We start from the raw sequence: 17,329 nt of genomic DNA, 5'->3' as shown, positions 1-17,329 counted from the left end.
CAGAGATGCCTGTGAAGGTGGTGGAGAACATGTATGAAGCCAGACTGTAGTGAGGTGGTAGGGGTGATAGATAACTTCAAAGTGTGGGTGAGATTGTGATCTGTAGTGAGAGCAGGTGGACAAGATCCTGGAGAGGTGGAGGTATGTTCCAGGGAAAAGAGAATGAAAGTCGGAAGAGAATACATGTGTGAATTAGAGAAAGAGAGGTGTTACAGTAAAGGCAAGAGGGTAGAAGTAGTGAAGGTGGACTAGTTTAAATACCTGGGGTCAGCCATAAAAAGCAATTGACAGTGCACAAGAGAGTTGAAGAAGGGAGCGCACACAGGTTGGAGCAGGTGGGGAGGAGTGACAGGAGTGGTTTGTGACAGTAGGACAGCAGCAACAGTGAAGGTTGACAAGAAAGTAGTGAGGCCTGTCATGGCGTATGGTTTGGAGACAATGACCTCAAAGCAAATTGAAGCAGCGGTTGCTGTGATTTGGCACTAAATAAAACTGAATTTAATTGAATTAAAACAAAAAAGAGGAGCATAAGGTGTCATAGTTGAAAATGCTCCGGCAGAAAAGTGGTTATTAATAGCTTTCAATTCATCATCCATACAGCAGTAATGTTTTCTCATCTCTAACGCTCAATATGACCAATTAACGCTGAACTGTCGATGTGCAATCAAAAACCAAGCTCGACAAATCAAGCTCCATTTCCGTAGAATGTAAATAAAGGCCATCTGCTCCGGTATGTAAAAGGAACCCCGACTCCTCCTATCAGGGCGTCGCCTGACGCCTTATCCCGCCCTCTAAGACCAGTCTCTGCACCTATTGGTCAACACTGAAAGGCCTGTCACTGCCTCTCTGATGTCGGACCGCCCACAGGATCGAGGACAAAAACAATCGGCATCTCGCCGTCCTCAGTAAAACATAAACAAGAGGACTCAAACGAATCAGTGTATCCTTTTTAAGCGGCACGGGCAGCACCGAAGGAGAAATGGTTTCTCCAGTAACAGTGGTAAGTACCAGTTTCAAATGGCCATTTAAAGCATTCAGGAATAAACAGCGGCTAGTTAAGCTAGTGATACAATAACGAGACTTCCGAAGATAACATCCTTAATGTGTGCATTGTCGACTGCCTCGAGCTGCTATTCAAGCATTTACTGGGGCATTTTCGTTGTTATTCATATCTTGTCATACTTTATCTCGGAAGGCCAGCGCATGCTCTCTGGTTCATTATTTAATTGCCAGTAAATAAGCGCGTCTGCTAAATGAAAAACCGTTCGCTCAGGTGCTCGCGGTAACTCACGCAGCTATCTCATTTTCTCGTCATTAAATAGTGTCCATCTGTATGTGTTTGTGCAGACACAAGGCAGAAACTTTCTTGTTTCCGTCTAGCCGTTTCCCTTTTTTGGCACAGCAGCGACGCTGCTCGCTTGTTCCTTCTCGGTATTGAACATACACAAATTTCGAAAGGCTATCCCTGACAAAAAAGAAAAAGCTGTCATGCCACGACCTTTTTTGTCTTTTTTTTCCGTTCCTTACCCTCCAGTAACGCATGCGCCGAGCTGTGGTCGATTCTGGCTTTCTTTTCATCTCCCTTGTTGTAGCTGTGCTTTATATAGAGTTTATTGTTTGGCGTATCTATTGGCTCAATAATGGACCTCACCTGGAAATCGTCCATTTTGACAAAAAAGCTGATAACTACATGAATAATTTAAGCAGGTGGAGCATCATCTTGCTCTAGCAGAGCTGCTATGAAATTTTACCCCCTTTGCTGGGGCCATGAAGGACGGTTCATTGTAAGTTGGCCTGTAGAAAACCCGGGTGTGTAAGCCTGTGTGAAGGAATGCCTGCCATACAGACTAGTTTCCTTAGTGATGAAGATACTGTGCAGGTCCTGGTTTTCCTTTATTTCTATTAGGGTCCCAGCATTGCTGAGAAAAAGATGTATGCTTTTATTCAGGGTTGTTTTTCTGATGCTGAAAAATTATAATATATTGGTGTGTTAGTGTCTGATAATTGCCAGTACCTGTTCAGAAGTAAACGTGATTATTGTCCCACTGGAGGCTGCTATTATTCAGTTTTACTTAGATGCAGTTCAATAGTTCCTGCTTGATTCTTTGGTATGTTTTTTTTAAACACAGTACTACACTCAGTTTTACAACAGTGAGCAGAATGTTGTCCTTATAAGGGACTCTATGAACATTTTTAAATCTAGATATGTCAAGGAACCATTCAAACAGGCAGAGCACATGCAGTCTGAAACCAATCTGTACTGCCCAAAGACTTTGACTCACGTTGCTTGCCTTAACTTGATTTGCTTATTTTTGGCTATATTGATCATCTGTAGAGGCATCAGCACATCCACTGCCCATAGTGGGGGTTTTTTTGTTGTTGTTTTTTTTTATCAGAAACTGAAGTTTTTACTCTTACGTCAGGAACTCAAGACGTCATACAGTGCAGCAGTAAGGTTGTATTCCTTTCTAGTCTGCATCCCCAAATGTCTTCAAGTCATCTTTGTTGAGCTAAAGCAGATCAAAGGTGGAAAAAACAGAGTTGTGTGATGCTTCGTAGAAATAACATTGTCATAAGACTCACATGCCAGCTGTGCAGACTTTAGAGGCGCCATATTTCTGTACTTCAAAAGGACACAAAAAAGAAAGAACAAATTGTCTTTTCTTTGGTTTAGGATACGAGGTGCCTTTTAAAGGTCAGTCGATCTGTATTGACTAATCATGCAAATATAGTCAATCATTAACAGTATTATTGTTTAACAGAGGACAGGAGCAGGTGTGTAGCTGTTCAGCTTTATATGGTCCTGCACTTTTGCAAACATCCTTTATTTATAATGTGATCATTTAGACAGATAAATGATGATGAAATGATTCATTTTCTTTGCTTCTTAAGTGAGGTATTATGTTCTCCTTTTTTTTTTTTTCTGGCGACAGCCGGCTATTACAGGACTAACAGCCATCACTAATGTCCCTGTCTTCAGTGCTCCCACAGACAAACTGACGCCTCCACGAATAAGAGTGGACTGGTTTACAGTTGAGATGATAGTGTGCTACATAACTCCACCAATTTCAGTCAAGTACAAGAAACTGAACAGGAGAACAATGCTGATCATCTGAGCAAGAAACCCATTAAAACTGGTATAAAGCAGTTTATGGATTCCCACAAGCAATTATGCTTTCCTGATGGAAAAATTTGTGCAATCACATTTTAATGGGGTGGGGAAATATTACAGCAGCAATTGTTTAGGATATGACAGAAATTAATACTTGAACTCCTGATACTATCATAACCTGGATTCATATCTAAGTCAGCAAAATGAAACTTCTTTTATAGAACACTGTAACAAAATTGAAGCCTAATTGTATTAGAAGGCTTAAAGGATTATGTTATAAATGTTTCAAATCCTATTTTAGTTATGCCTTTCTCCTTCTTAAAGGATTTTGTTTAGCGTGTACATGCCATGATTGGATGGCAAAGAATAAAAAACGAAACTGAAAAGTATCTCAAACCCAGCATAGAACAGACTAAAGGTTATAGGAATCACTGACTTCCTCCCAACTTCCTTTCCTTTCTTAAGTGCCAAACCAATCATTAGTCTTGTCTGTAGATAGAAATCAAACTGACACTGCCTTATTGAGCATAGTAAACTGTTTTCACTGGACCTTATTTAATAAGAACTAACTGCTATATGTGTAATGAGAATACCTAAAGTCATCCTTGAGTCCCAGGAGTGTAACAGATATGGCATGTGGTGTTTTCTTGTGCTCTGTCCTAAAGTAAGACAACCCTGGCTTTTTAAGCAGAATTTTCATATCGGTTAGTCTGGGAGTGTTGCCAGGGCCGTCTCCTTGCCTCGCCACCTATGTGGCCTTAATGTGATAGATAGGTTCACTGTACAAGTACAGCAAAGTGGATAATGGAAAGGAGTGCATTAGTTCCCATTATATACCTAGCCCTGGTTTGATGGCAGTGGAAAACAGCATTACACTTGTACCTAGAGGAGACTGATATTCATCTTAAATGTATTGTGAAAGCAGAAAACAAAACTGCTGAAATTTATCTTAATCTTGTCAGAGTGAAAAAGTGGCAGAGCAAGTATTGTTACTTCTCTTTTTGCCATTTTGGTAGGAAGCCTAAATATTCAAAGAAAAATGACTGAAACAACTTTTATTTTTACAGGATACATCTAACTAAAAGTACTTTATAACGCAAGAATTTGAAGTAATAATCAGGGGTAATTTTAGTATTGTAATCCATATGCTGAAGCGGCTTAAGAGGTGAGTTTAAAAGTAAATGTCCAATCTTGGCACGCAGACCACTAGGTATCCAGAAGCTCTGTGTGTGTGTGTGTGTGCTAGGTATCTTCATACACTCTGCAATCACATCTTAAGGATATATATAATTAGCTAAAACTTATATTGTGACTATGGAACAATATCAAATAATGTTGTGTATGAAGCTTTAGTAGGTCTGCAGAGCTCCTGGGAGGATCATATAACACATGTAAGCAGTGGATAAACATATAGCTAACTGAGTGCTAAAACACACTCCTGGCATATCTACCTGATGGAAACCTGTTTCCAAGCGAGGGCTTTCCTGGAGACCATATAATTCAGGAAATTTAGACAGATACATTACTGCCTTTTTCCTCTATTGTCTCATTCTCAATGGGTGTCCTTGCACCACACAAGCCCTTGGAAGTAATGTGTTTGTTGCATCCTCCCTGAAGCAGACTGTTGAATACATTTAGAAAAATGGTCAAAGTGCCTTCCTAGTCTGGCATGCTTTCAGGGAACATGCAAATGATCTTCTCAGCATCCTGCTTTTAATACTGGAGAACCCAGGCAATAGTTATTTTGCTGTCCTACTTTTAGCTCAATATGCTCATGACTGTATGAACTTGTGCGTCAGATCCCTGTTGTTTTCCTGCTGGTAGTCTATCAGGTACTCTAGAGTAGGTTTGGGGTCACCTAAACTCGGTCACTTAAACCTCACCCCCTTCTTCCTTCTCCATGTTTCCGCGTGCTTCAGCACAGGGAATCGTCTGATCATTAGGGTTTTCCAGTTAATATTGTAGGGGTTTACCTTGCTATAAGTCACATTCATTCTACTGTTATTGCAAATTGGCAGTATACAACTAAAATTGAATTAAAATAAACTGAACACTTCAGTTGATCCTGTACTGTCATTTGATCTGTTACTTTTTTGAAGAATTGTGCATTTCTGGTCTGTTCCTTTCTACCTTCCTTCACAGTAATAAACTGTAAGATCCTTCAGTCTCTATCCTACTCCTCCTCTGCTACTACATCCAGCTGCCATCTGAATGGTGGTACACCAGCTCATTCACTGTTTTCTTCCCCTAAGGCTTCTTTATTTGTGCTTCTTCTTATTTTCCTTTCTCTTTGTCCTAGTTGCCCTTTCTTTCCTTTTTTTTCTCTTTTGAACTTTGCAACCATGCCAGGGCTTTTTTTTGTTTGTTTGTTGTTGTTGTTGTGTGGGTTTTTTTTTTATTTTTATTTTTTTTTTTACATCATTTTGCTTACCACTGAATATATCAGGGTAGGATGCAAAAAACACGCTGTAAAATAGCCCTTTGGGACATCAAATCAGCAGTTCTTGCCCAGTCTTTTGAAACGTTTCCTTGCTGCACTATGACCCATTGTTCCTCCTCTTCCCGCCTTATTCATATACTCTTCTCTCGTCCAGCGATCTCACCTCTAGTGAACCCACACTCAGTGCCTTTCCCTTCCACCTCACCCACTTTCTTTTTTCTTTTGCCTTTTGATCCCACAGGCCTGCCTCAAAAGTGATTCTCAGAATCACCGGTGGCTCATCATTCCAGGGGTTTTGTGAAACTTTTTCATACTCTGAATTTGTATGTGTGTTGTGTGCCTCATCTATTTGGACAAAAATAAATATGACTGGTAACACAGTTGGAAAGAGGAACTTTAGTGATGATTACACTTCACAGTTCTCAGTAACTTCATGTACGAGGAAGAAGGTAAACCAGACGAGAAAGAAAAACAACATAATAAAATTAGTTGCAAAAAGGAGAAATTTAAAGGTTACTAGGAGTCACAGTTTGGGAGCGTTCTCATTTCCTTCGACAGCCTTTTCCCACAAAGTTTGGTTTCAGTGACACGTGTACGTATGGCTGACGGCAAGAAACTAATGGCCACACAAAATCAGCAGTTTTAAATCTCACTACTTGTTTTTTTTCCCTCCTTTATTCACAAATATAACACTATGCAGCTCAAACAGAAAATGCATCTATTTTAACCTCTTAAGCCCCAACGCCCCCTGATACGGAGGCAAAAGGCAGGACATCAGGTAGGCTTGGGGCTTAAGAGGTTAAGTCAATGATTATAAGAGCATCACATGTATTTGCAACTATATTTCAGTTATTAATGTAACTATTCATTTTACTTTCAGGTCAAGAGCGAAGGCCCTAAATTGGTGCCATTCTTCAAAGCAACCTGTGTATACTTTGTCCTGTGGCTGCCCACCTCAAGCCCATCTTGGTTCAGCGCCTTGATCAAATGCCTGCCCATCTTCTGCCTGTGGGTGTTTTTGCTGGCTCATGGCTTCACCTTTCTCTGTGCTCACTCCAGTGCCCGCAAGATCTTGGCTGGTCTAATCTTTTCTGCTCTGGGTGATGCTTTTCTCATCTGGCAGGAGCAGGGCTACTTTGTCCATGGTGAGGAAAAGTTCTGCATTTTAACAATTATCTCATCAGATGTAATTCAACCATATAACAATAAATGTCTAGGTGTGTCCATTTAAAAAAATGTCTGTTGTAAACGGCCATCAAATATTAACAGACATAACCCCTGGTTCAGGAATTGTTTTATCACCTGACTCCTCCTGGCTTCTTGGCCTTTTGAGCCCGTTGAAAACATTAATCAGAACCATTAGAAAGACTAAATAAAACTCAATGGAAACAACTTGTATTAAAACCTAATTATGGTTTCATGTATTATTTAATATTCTACAGGCCTTCTGATGTTTGCCATTACCCATATACTCTACTCTTCTGCTTTTGGGATGAAGCCCATTAATGTGCGTGCTGGGCTGGTGATCACTGCTGTATCCTTTCTGTGCTATATCCTGCTGTACCCCTACCTCTCTGGCCCCTTCACCTACTTGGTGGCCGTCTACATCGCCCTAATTGGTTTCATGGGCTGGAGGGCCATCGCAGGTTTGCAGCTGGCGAATGACCTGTGGACCTGGACCAAGTTGTCTGCCTGCCTGGGTGCCGTGCTCTTCATGGTCTCCGACCTCACCATTGCAGTCAACAAGTTCTGCTTCCCTGTGCCCCATTCGCGAGCCATCATCATGGCCACCTACTACGCTGCCCAGATGCTCATAGCACTGTCAGCTGTTGAGTGCCAGGACGTGGAGGTGGCCAGGAAGAGAACATGAGTTGCAGCAGTCTCCAAACCATGTGATTATGGACACATCTCACTGCCAGGTTCCCAGCCCCCAGCCTTCATCTCAGTGTGGTGCTCAAACACCGCTGGGCCACTACAGCCTTTACATCACCCTTCTGACCCATTAGCGTTGTAATCTCACATGTGTCCTCTAACCAAGAAGATACAGTAGTATTATCTTCTGCCTCACCCAACAACAGTCCTACCTGCCTCCTCTAAAGATAGAATGGCTTTCAAACTAGTTACAAAGGTGATAAGTGCAGTAATATTAACCTGCTATGTAGAGAGTATTACATACTTTTAACTGGCTAATGGAAGCATGTCACTGGGCACCTTCAAGGAGTGTGTATGGGAGAGCAATGGGGTCTGTGTGCGTTGATGTATTTGATTTTTACCTCGCTTCGCACACAGTCCTTTCACACACCTCACACTCCCAGCACAGACGTATGCTTTATGTTGTCCAGCATTACTATTTAACATTTAGTTTGTTATTTGTTGTTGTTAAAAAGGGAGGGTTTTTTTTTTTTTAATACCGACATATACATATTTTTTCCATTCTCTGTTGCTCTGTGTTCCCCTTAATTAAGGGTGCTATTCTAAAAGCTTGTCCAAACCTGTTTTCGTTATCTGCGATCCCCTTGATATTATTTATAACAATCCTGCCCCTCTACACTTTCATAAGTCATCATCAACGTATTTTTTAAAGTATTTTTTCTTCTATGATGTCCTCGAATAACTAGATGCACAGCTTAAAAAATGATAAAAAGTAAACCAATAAGGCTGAAATTCAGGGAGGGAAATTTGGGTGTCAACAAACCAGTGTGTACTGTAAGTTTCATGACTGAACATTTACGTTGGATGGGGAAGAAGTTTAGCTTTCTCCTGAGATTCACACTGCTGTCAGTGTCCCACTGTCACAAAGAGAACACACTAAATACTATAGTCACAGCAGACTACTGCACACATTATTACTTGCTGTGTAGTGTGCACCTGCTTCTCCTTTTGGTGTTAAGTCCACCAGGAATTTGTTTTCCCCACCAGCAGCTTTTTAAGAAACGCAGGTGCAGATGTTACCACGTACACACACCTGACACCCACAGCTCCTGCTGTGTTAGTTATTGGAAAAAGTTCATGGGGATCTTATTGCTAGAATGGATCAGCTGACATGCGCTTATTTGGCCTAATAGCAATGTTATGAAGACTGAAAAGAAGGGCTATGTTACAGGATGGAATCTTTTTGTTTATCAACTCTGTGTGTGTCTCTCAGGGCCCTGGGAAAGGGCTCACTCGCTCATAATGAAATGCACACATACATGCACAAAAGTGTGCGCTTTGTCCTTAAGGCAGCCAAAACGAACTGAAAAACCAAAATGGAAAAAAATAGGGAAGACAAGGGAACTGGCATGTCATGTGAGGAAACAGTTATCCCATTATTCCCAATAATTCCCTCTCACAGGACACTTCATCAGCTTTAATCCTGCAAAATCCGCCACAGCTAATCCCTAACAGGCTGGCTCCTATTTTGTCTTTCATCTCTTACATATTTCTGCTTCTCACCTCTCGTTTGTTTTGTCCCCTGCAATTTTTTATTTATTTTAAAACTAGGTGTCTTACTGAATATTTAAGAATTACACTGCAACTTTTTCTTCAGATGTCTACACTTGCACGTGTTTTTGAGCGTCTGCATATGTGTGAGAGTGCGTACACTGCTTTTTTTTTTTTTTTTTTTTTCTTAGCTGTTGCTTAAACATCTGTGTGTTCTTGTGGCAAATCAGAACCAACTCAAGGCCCGAAATGCTGTGAACCAACAGAGTTTCTATGAAGTACACACACTACTGGGTATTTTTATTGTATTATCACAATGCTCTTAAAACCATCTTCATGCCCATCGCCTCTTCAGAACTGCAGCTTTGTAACAGACTGCAGATCTACTGTCAGTTAAGAACTTTAGGCTAGTGTTTTAATAGTGACAATTTCCATTGCTGGACATGCCTCCTGTTTATATGCTGGTGGAGGAAAAAATCTGATTGATCACACATTTAAATTATTAATCACTGTTAAACATGACAGTGGAACATATTTAGCGCAATAGTTTAATAATGAAACTCTCAGATGTGATGCTGTGTATATATTGTTTATGAAGCAACCGTGGAAAAATACAAGCCCATGTTATGGGTTTCTTCTGCCGGGTCATTGACCCCAACAGCTGTCAGCAGCTACATGCGCACAAAAACAAAACATACCACAAAAAAACCCACACACATTCAAACACTTCAAAAGGTGTTTAGGCATCACCTTAGCCACCATGACAGATCTGCAGGCAGACAATGGTGTTGACTGTCATCAAGGTTTTTATCAATATCAGTATCGCAGTTTTGCTTTGACCGAGAAAGACACTTGGCACAAGTGGCTATTCTTGACTACTGCTTTGCCAGAAAGTTCCTCAATATTCTTTCAGCCTGTCACTATGCTTGTCAGCACAATGTTTCTGCTTTGTCAGTCAGAAATGTTCCATCAGTCTGGTCGTGTGACCACTTTTCTTCTGTTGCGTGTTTTAATTTGTCCTCCCAGCACTGCAGACTCTGACTCTGCAGTTCTCTCCCTGTTTTCATCACCGATGGAGCACGTTCTGTCAACAATTAATATCGGCCGCCTTTGTGCTAAAAGCCGTCCACCGAAGCTTGATAGCAGTCTTAAAAGAAAGTGGAGTGCAAGTAGAGATGCTAGCCAACACAGACTCTAGTACATGGCCTCAAGTAAACCATGCAGGGATGGCGGGACTTAGTCAAGCAGTCTTACTCATCCTTACTATGTGGGCAATTTCTGTGGGCACCTCCTTCTTTGTCCTTTGCTACACAAAGCCTCCTGACTGTTGTTCCTACAGTACAGAGCATTTATTTTTGAGATATTTCTTCTTGGCCAAACTGTTTCTTCTCTAAAGTATCTGCTTTTATTTGATTTGGGCTCCAGAAACCAAGCTTAAATTATAATTCAAAACTGAACTCATTTGACTGAGTGGAACTTGTCAACATTAGAGGTTTCTCATGTGTCAAACCAGCTGTTGTTGTTTCACAAGTGACAGAGAAATCCCCCCACCCCCCCCCCCCCACCACCACCACCACCACCACCACCACTGGTGCAGGATTGCTTTTAGCTTTTTCATTGAGGACGGAGGTTATTATTGGGTGATATTGTAGCTTGAATTAAATTACAAGGTGAAATATGACACAGAGGGGAAGCTGTTAGCTACCACCCTGTTCCCCCACAGATGGCAGGCCAGCAGGCGCATCAGTTTACCTTAGTCTGTCAACGGCCCGTTGTTCAAAGCTTTGTGTGCGCATATAAAAGGGACCAGAGAGAGCTGTCAGAGGTCTCCACAGTGAGTCCTGTGGTTTCACTTGGTCCTCTGAATAGGTTAGCACTTTTCTTTGATTAGAAGTTTTCTTGCTGAATTCTTTTTGCTGTTGTTTCTTGTGATTGTTGATTTGAAGACTTTGCTGCTAATGCACTGTGCTCATGATTATGAAGTGGGTTGCATTCAAAACAGATAGCTGTAAAGTTTGTATATTTATCATGCATGACTAGTGGGCTGATGTGACTCCTCCACATCAACACCAATGTTTGTGGGTTTTGGGTTTTTTTTTGGGTTTTTTTTTTGGTTTTTTTTTTTTTTACTACAACTGACAGCCCTGCAACATCAGTATGAGCTTAAGAGAAATATGTGGAAATAAATATCTTTGTAAAATTACCCCCCTCCCCCTCACCATGTTCTGCACTTTTCTGTACCCAAAGTAAGGCCAGTTGATCTCTCCTTAAACCTAGCAGTGAAAGTGTTATTAACAAAGGATTATTGTGTACTGTATCCTCTAAAGTATATGCTCATTTTTCCTTTCATTTTTTCTTGAAAAGTTAGTGTTTTGAAAGTGACAAATCAGCATGTGAGAGTCATGTGTTTTCTTTAAAAGACATTCATTTTAATTAAGTGTTACTTACCTTGATGTATAAATCTTTTTTTAAAGTGTTATCCTTTCATTTGCAGAAAATGAAAACCCAAAGTGTTTTGCCTGTCAATGTGGGAAAAGCCAAATTTGTTTCCCACAGATTATTTAATTCTTGTTTTAAGGTCCCTTGCAACGCAGAATTTGAATTCCGTTTATTGAAAGAATGTTTCACTTTTCTTTTAATTCAATGACGTGCTTTACCTTGTTGTCCTTGATTTTTTTCACTTTATTGTGATTTCTTTCTTTCATGACTGTAGAGATGAAATAGTTTCTTTCCTGTAGTGAAACTGCTATGAATGTGAATAACTATTGGAGAAATAAATGCAATTACAATGCAAGTTCAGCAAAATGTCTTTTTTTTTTTTTTTTCCTTTGTTGTTGGTTTTTTTTTTTTTTTCCCTAGGATCACTGCATTGAAAATGTCAGCAGATGTTTATAACGCTTTGGTTTTTTGTGTTTCTACTGAAGCTGATGGTCCTCAGCAGTAAAGTACCATTACAGACAGAATGAACTGGAGGACAACAGAGAGCTCTGTTCTAGTAGCTGCTGTGCAGTATTGTCTGGCCGAGGGAAATGTGCTTTCAACAGCAGTTAACCCTGTGAAAACTCAGTCAGAGTTCTACCAACAAGTCTCTCTGTTTCTCTTCCATTTCAGCTTCCTGTTACCTTACCTTGTCTGTATTTTCTTCCTCAACATGCACACAGACATCTTAAGAATTTTGTCCTGCTGAATCCATGCCAGTTCTTTTCAAATGTGTCCCATTCATTTGCAGCCAAAGTCTTGCCATCAAAGAAGTCCAGTCTTCTAAGAAATAAAGTATCTCTTTTATGGCCCTTATAAAAACAGAACTCGTGAGACACGAAATATACATGAAACTGATGAAATAATGTCACTCCTGAAGAGTGAAGAAAGTTCTTTTTTTTTTTCTTTTTTTTTTAAAAAACAAAACTTAATCACATTAATGAAAATGTGATGCAATAAAACATCAAAGAAATCTATTAGAAATGCACAAGAATCAAGTTCCGTTTGAGCGCAGCAGCCTTTAGTTTCTTTGAAATGCCGAGACTAACCATTCAAAGTTTCACTCCACGGTATTTCAACTTTATTGTGGCTTAGCTGAATAGGGGAGAAGCGGAAGGTACCTGTGACGTCAGTTTAGTGCCTTTTGGTGCTTAATTGATTTGAACCTGGCAGTCTGACTGCCAGTCCTCTGGTGGGTCTATACAAATGGAGTTGTGGGCGCCAGCAATAGTGACGCAAGGATAGAGAGGGGTTGTAACCCCTCTCTGTCAGGCTGGCAGCTCCTTACCAGACCACACTCAGTCTCAAGCAGCAGCAGTCCGCTCTGAGGTAATGTCTTTTAAAGAGACTTTCGGATATGCAGATTAAAAGTAATCTGGTATTTTTTAAAGCACTGGATTTAAAAGGAATGGATAACACTGTGGCTAAGTGGACGTTATGGTTGAAAGTAGAATCTGTTGGATTCATACACACCCTTTATACAGGCATTGCATTGTAAAGCAATACAGTAAGTTAGCATGCAAGCAGTGGCCAAGCAGCTGGCATGCAAAGTTGATCACCTGACCTCAAATCGGCTGCAGATTAGTGTCACTGGCCAAAAGACACAAAAAACTAAGCAAAAAAACCCAAAACCAAACAAACCTCAAAACAAAAGACAACCAAAAACGAAGAAGTGAAAATGGATCCGTGCAGACTGTGCTAAAAATGTAGTTGTACCTGAGGCCCTGTAGCACTTTGAGGTACACAAGTTCTTGTTTTTGTTTGAAATGCATCTTGAGGCAACTTTGATTTTTGTTTTTTTTTTTAAAGCACAGTCCAATACGCGAAGCAATGCTGGGTGTGCAAGAAAAGAAAGATATCTGACAACGGCTCCAGCCTGCCTTCAAGCACAGGTCATTGTAATTACATGATACAGATCCGCAAAGTAAGCTATGGGGATAAGTGAGCTTTAAATTGTGGCCTTTTGCATAATTGGCAGAAAACTATTCTCACACTATTGTCTGTTGTGGATGTGGTGCAACATGTACCGTGAGTTAACTTAGTTTCGTTTGAATCTTAAGGTCACACAAAAACTAGAGCAACAAACTGGAGGTTTTTTTTTACTAGGTGGCCTGATGCAGAGTCAGGAGGAAGAAAAAAGTTTCTTTCTTTCTTTCTTTCTTTCTTTCTTTCTTTCTGTCTTTCTGTCTTTCTTATTTTTAAGACAGAAAAGCATTTGTGAGCTAAAGATAAAAGACAATCTCTCTGGCTGAATGAGCTGACTAATGACGAGCAACCCCCAAACATACCAAACATTTAGCCACTCCTGAAGGAAGAGTGAGAGTCTGACCTCTAGTGTTTGTTAAAAGTATTACCAGAATTGAAAAAAATGAAAACGGAAAACTACAACATGCCTAACAATTATAATCAGTGATATACAGAACTTAGTCAAACCAAAATGAGTGAAAATGCCAACAGCAATGTAAGAATGAGTGAAGTGGCCAATTATAGAAGACTCCTTCCAAAATAAGCATCTCTTTGTTTTTCTGATTAGTCAGGAAGCTCTCCAGCAGACCCTTGTCATCTTTATCTGAAAGTCCTAACATATAGATATATATTTAGTAAGGTAATATCATTATAAATTATTAATTATTTCACTCTCCACCCTCTCTCATTGTAGAACCTACCATACACTACTAGGTTACAGGTACACTTGACCATCCCCAGAGGGTTTTCCAGCACCAGAATGTATTCTACATTGTCTTGAGCTCCACAAGTGGGGATGACTAGAGTGCACACTCCATTAACTGTGCGGTGCCAAAAGTGAGTGGAATCAGAGATCATGGATTCCCCTTGAAACCAGCAAGCCTACAAAGGGGAGATTTTTTTTTACTTGTGGGCAACAGAAGTAAACATCTGTGTGTACAAAGATTGTACACACAGATGTTTTAAATTTTGCTTCACATATATTATGGTTGCTGACATCAGTAGCCATGTCTTTCATACCAGTGTAGTTGGCAGCCCCTGTTAGGCACAGCTCATGTTGCAGTCATGTCCTTTGAGAATGGCTTAGTCCTTCAGCGGCAGCAGGAAAGTAAGTTTAACATGACTTTGAGGTAATGCATATTCCTTCCCCTGAAGGCTGTTGATGCTCTCTTGGAAACACACAGCAGACATAAATAAATCTGAGTAAAGAGCATGACTGAGACTGAGAAATACACTACTGTTACCTTTCTCCTTGGCAATGATGAAAGGTTGCTTTGAATCTAAGGGATCCCTGTCACCGACTGAATTCTGTGCAGTGACCCTAAAAATAGTACTTCCTTCCTGGAAGCAGTCCAGTAACAGTGTACTTGCTAATGAAAACACACTCGGTCACAGTAAACCAGGAAGCTGTACATAATGTGTTGCCTGATCCTCATCAGCCAGGTCACGGGTGTGATCCCATTGCAGAGCCACTGTGTCCAGGATCTCCTCCACCAACTGGAGGTTGTTTGGCGGTTGGGGAACATCTGAGTACAGCAGCAGGAGAACAAGAGTAAGAAATTACTGTAAATTTCTCTTGACAGATCTGGAAGTTTGTATAAAGCTATAAAAACAGCAAAAATGGATCTGAAGTGACTTCTTGTTACAGAATACAATCATTAAAGAAGGACAAAGTGGGGAGTAAATAATGAAGCATTCGTCACTTACCTATAACCTTGACATGGACTTTATAGTGAGCCTCTCCATAGTTATTCTTCAGGAGAATAGATGCCAGAGTCAAGTTGCTGAGTGGAAGAAGTGAATGACTGGGAGTGATTCTTGGTGTTTGTGATGACCTGTCTTCCTGTGGTGAGAATGCCATCTTGGATATAAATGTGTCTGACTGGATGTTTGTGGTTTGTGTTTCGAGGTACAGTTATTACAGCCTCCTGAAGAGAAAGACAATTGTTAAATATTAGCCACTTTATTTCACTGATGAAGTCTTACAGTGAAGCTGAAGTCAAGGCAAATTGCCTTTCCAGCCTGGAAAACCACACGATTATGGCCAATACACCTTTTGCTAGCTCAGTGGGCTCCCCCACCCCTTTTTCATTGACAGCTCGGACACGGACGTGGTACCTCATCTGCTCCTGAAGTCCCACCACTGTGAAGGCAGTACAGGAGACGGGGATCTTAGTGGCTTTCCTCCACGTCTTAGCATCTCCTTGATGGGCTCATCTCCTTGGCATGGAGGAGTCCACTTTAGAGAAACGGAGGAGCTTGTGGAATCAGATACATTCAGGTTCCTCACTAGGCCGGGAGCTGCTTCAGGGGAAAATTAAATTTGTATACTGTTGAATAAATCAAATATTTAGGTACAGAAATAAAAGGAACATAAACTCCACATATATAAAGTGAATTGCTCAGGTTTTTTTAATGGCCAACAGGGGCACAAAAAAAGCAAAACCATACATTAGAAATAGCAAAACTTTACACTTAATTTTTGATCTGAGTAAACATTTTCCAAATTACTGGATAAGTTGCTAATTTCAAGTTTTTTTTTTAATACAGCATGGTATCCATTTAGAGTAAAATAGGTGATAAAGCAAATGACTAAGTGGTTAAGACACAAATTCAAAACTCAAAGCTTCAATATGGGAGCCTACATACCTATGGGCTCCATCCTGCTGATTCAGGAAAGAAAATAAACAACACACTGTGAGGGGAAGACGTACGTGCTGGATTTTTAGCCGGCATGGGACTAGAAACGTTGCTGGGAGTGCCTGCAACAGCCCTGTTTACACTAGTCACTCATACCCCATATCTTCCACCAATCCACACACCATGAAGTTGGTTTCTAGAAACAGTAATAAAGGCTTGAATGTGATAGATGTGAATGTAGCATCAGTAAGGAAGCTAGGTTAGGAGTCAGGAGTTATTAAATAAAATGCTAAAATGGGCACTTTGGCTTGTAACAGTACCACTGATTTCAATAAAAAATTTGCAGTGACGCATGAGATTGCTTGGCTTGGCACGCTGCTCCAAGCCTGACCAGTGAGTAGCTCCTTATGGATTTGCAGCCTTTATTTCTCCTCAGTTCACAGATGTAGCCGTGAACTGAAGCTCCTCCATCACTGGCTGGAGGACTCCAACTCACTGTCATGGTGTTCTTAGTTAAATTAGACACATGAGGCTGTGATGCTGTACCTGGAGGCTCTGGATAAGTGGATTTTAAACAGATGTCAATAGACATCTCAAATCCAGGATATGAAACTTTTAGCATGGCAATGAAGTGGAACTGCAGTGAACTGTAAACCATAAAGCATTTCTCTTTACCTTTCACCTCTAGTTGGACCTATTTGGGCTGATTTTGATCATGATTAGTGCTCACCTATGGGCTCTCCACCACGGCCTCCTCTGTCTCCAGAGGGTCACTCATTCCCTCTTCATTGATGACTCTGATGCAATGCTAGTATGCATGGCCCTCCTCCACTTTATCATCAGTGAAGGCATTAATGCTACTATCCACTTCTCCAACCCTGTTCCAGGACCTCTTGCCTACCATACAGCGATCGATCACAAAACTGGTGACCTGCTTACCCCCGTTGTCACTTCGAGCCTTCCATTTCATCTTGATACACTTCTCTTACGGCTCAAGAAACTCAACTTTCCCTTGAGGAGGCTTTCGGCGGTCTAAAGAAAGTGATGTGTTAGTTAAATACAAACCTCCATTTCAAAAACTGCTTTAAATTAATATGATTGTGTGATTTCATCCACCAATCACAATGAGTTGCAGGTCAGTAACAGCAGCTCCACAGTCGCTCTTGAGACAACGCATAAATGCGCCACTAATCTTCTCTCACGCATCAAGTAAACATCCAAAGTGAATAAAAAAAAACAACTGTATCTGCATATGATGCAGGATGACACCC

The 17,329-nt window shown here is 40.7% G+C and overlaps 1 protein-coding gene and 1 pseudogene across 1 annotated transcript; one reads left to right on the top strand and one right to left on the bottom strand.

The window, feature by feature from the left end:
- Window positions 1-812: 812 nt before the first annotated feature.
- On the top strand, window positions 813-9,445 carry tmem86a (transmembrane protein 86A). The gene is made up of 3 exons (XM_014340268.2): window positions 813-1,000; window positions 6,433-6,697; window positions 6,995-9,445. Exons 1-3 carry the CDS (start codon window positions 980-982, stop codon window positions 7,420-7,422), a joined length of 714 nt encoding a protein of 237 aa, XP_014195754.1. The 5' UTR covers window positions 813-979; the 3' UTR covers window positions 7,423-9,445.
- A 4,198-nt stretch (window positions 9,446-13,643) lies between these two features.
- LOC121815650 lies at window positions 13,644-17,028 on the bottom strand (annotated as a pseudogene).
- Between the last annotated feature and the right edge of the window lie 301 nt (window positions 17,029-17,329).

Source organism: Haplochromis burtoni, unplaced genomic scaffold (genome assembly GCF_018398535.1).
Source record: "Haplochromis burtoni strain Fernald_Lab_line unplaced genomic scaffold, NCSU_Asbu1 Contig_259, whole genome shotgun sequence".
In the NCBI taxonomy this organism is placed as follows: domain Eukaryota; kingdom Metazoa; phylum Chordata; class Actinopteri; order Cichliformes; family Cichlidae; genus Haplochromis; species Haplochromis burtoni.
Note: the sequence above shows the minus strand (reverse complement) of the source record. Positions and strands in the feature narration are given on the sequence as shown.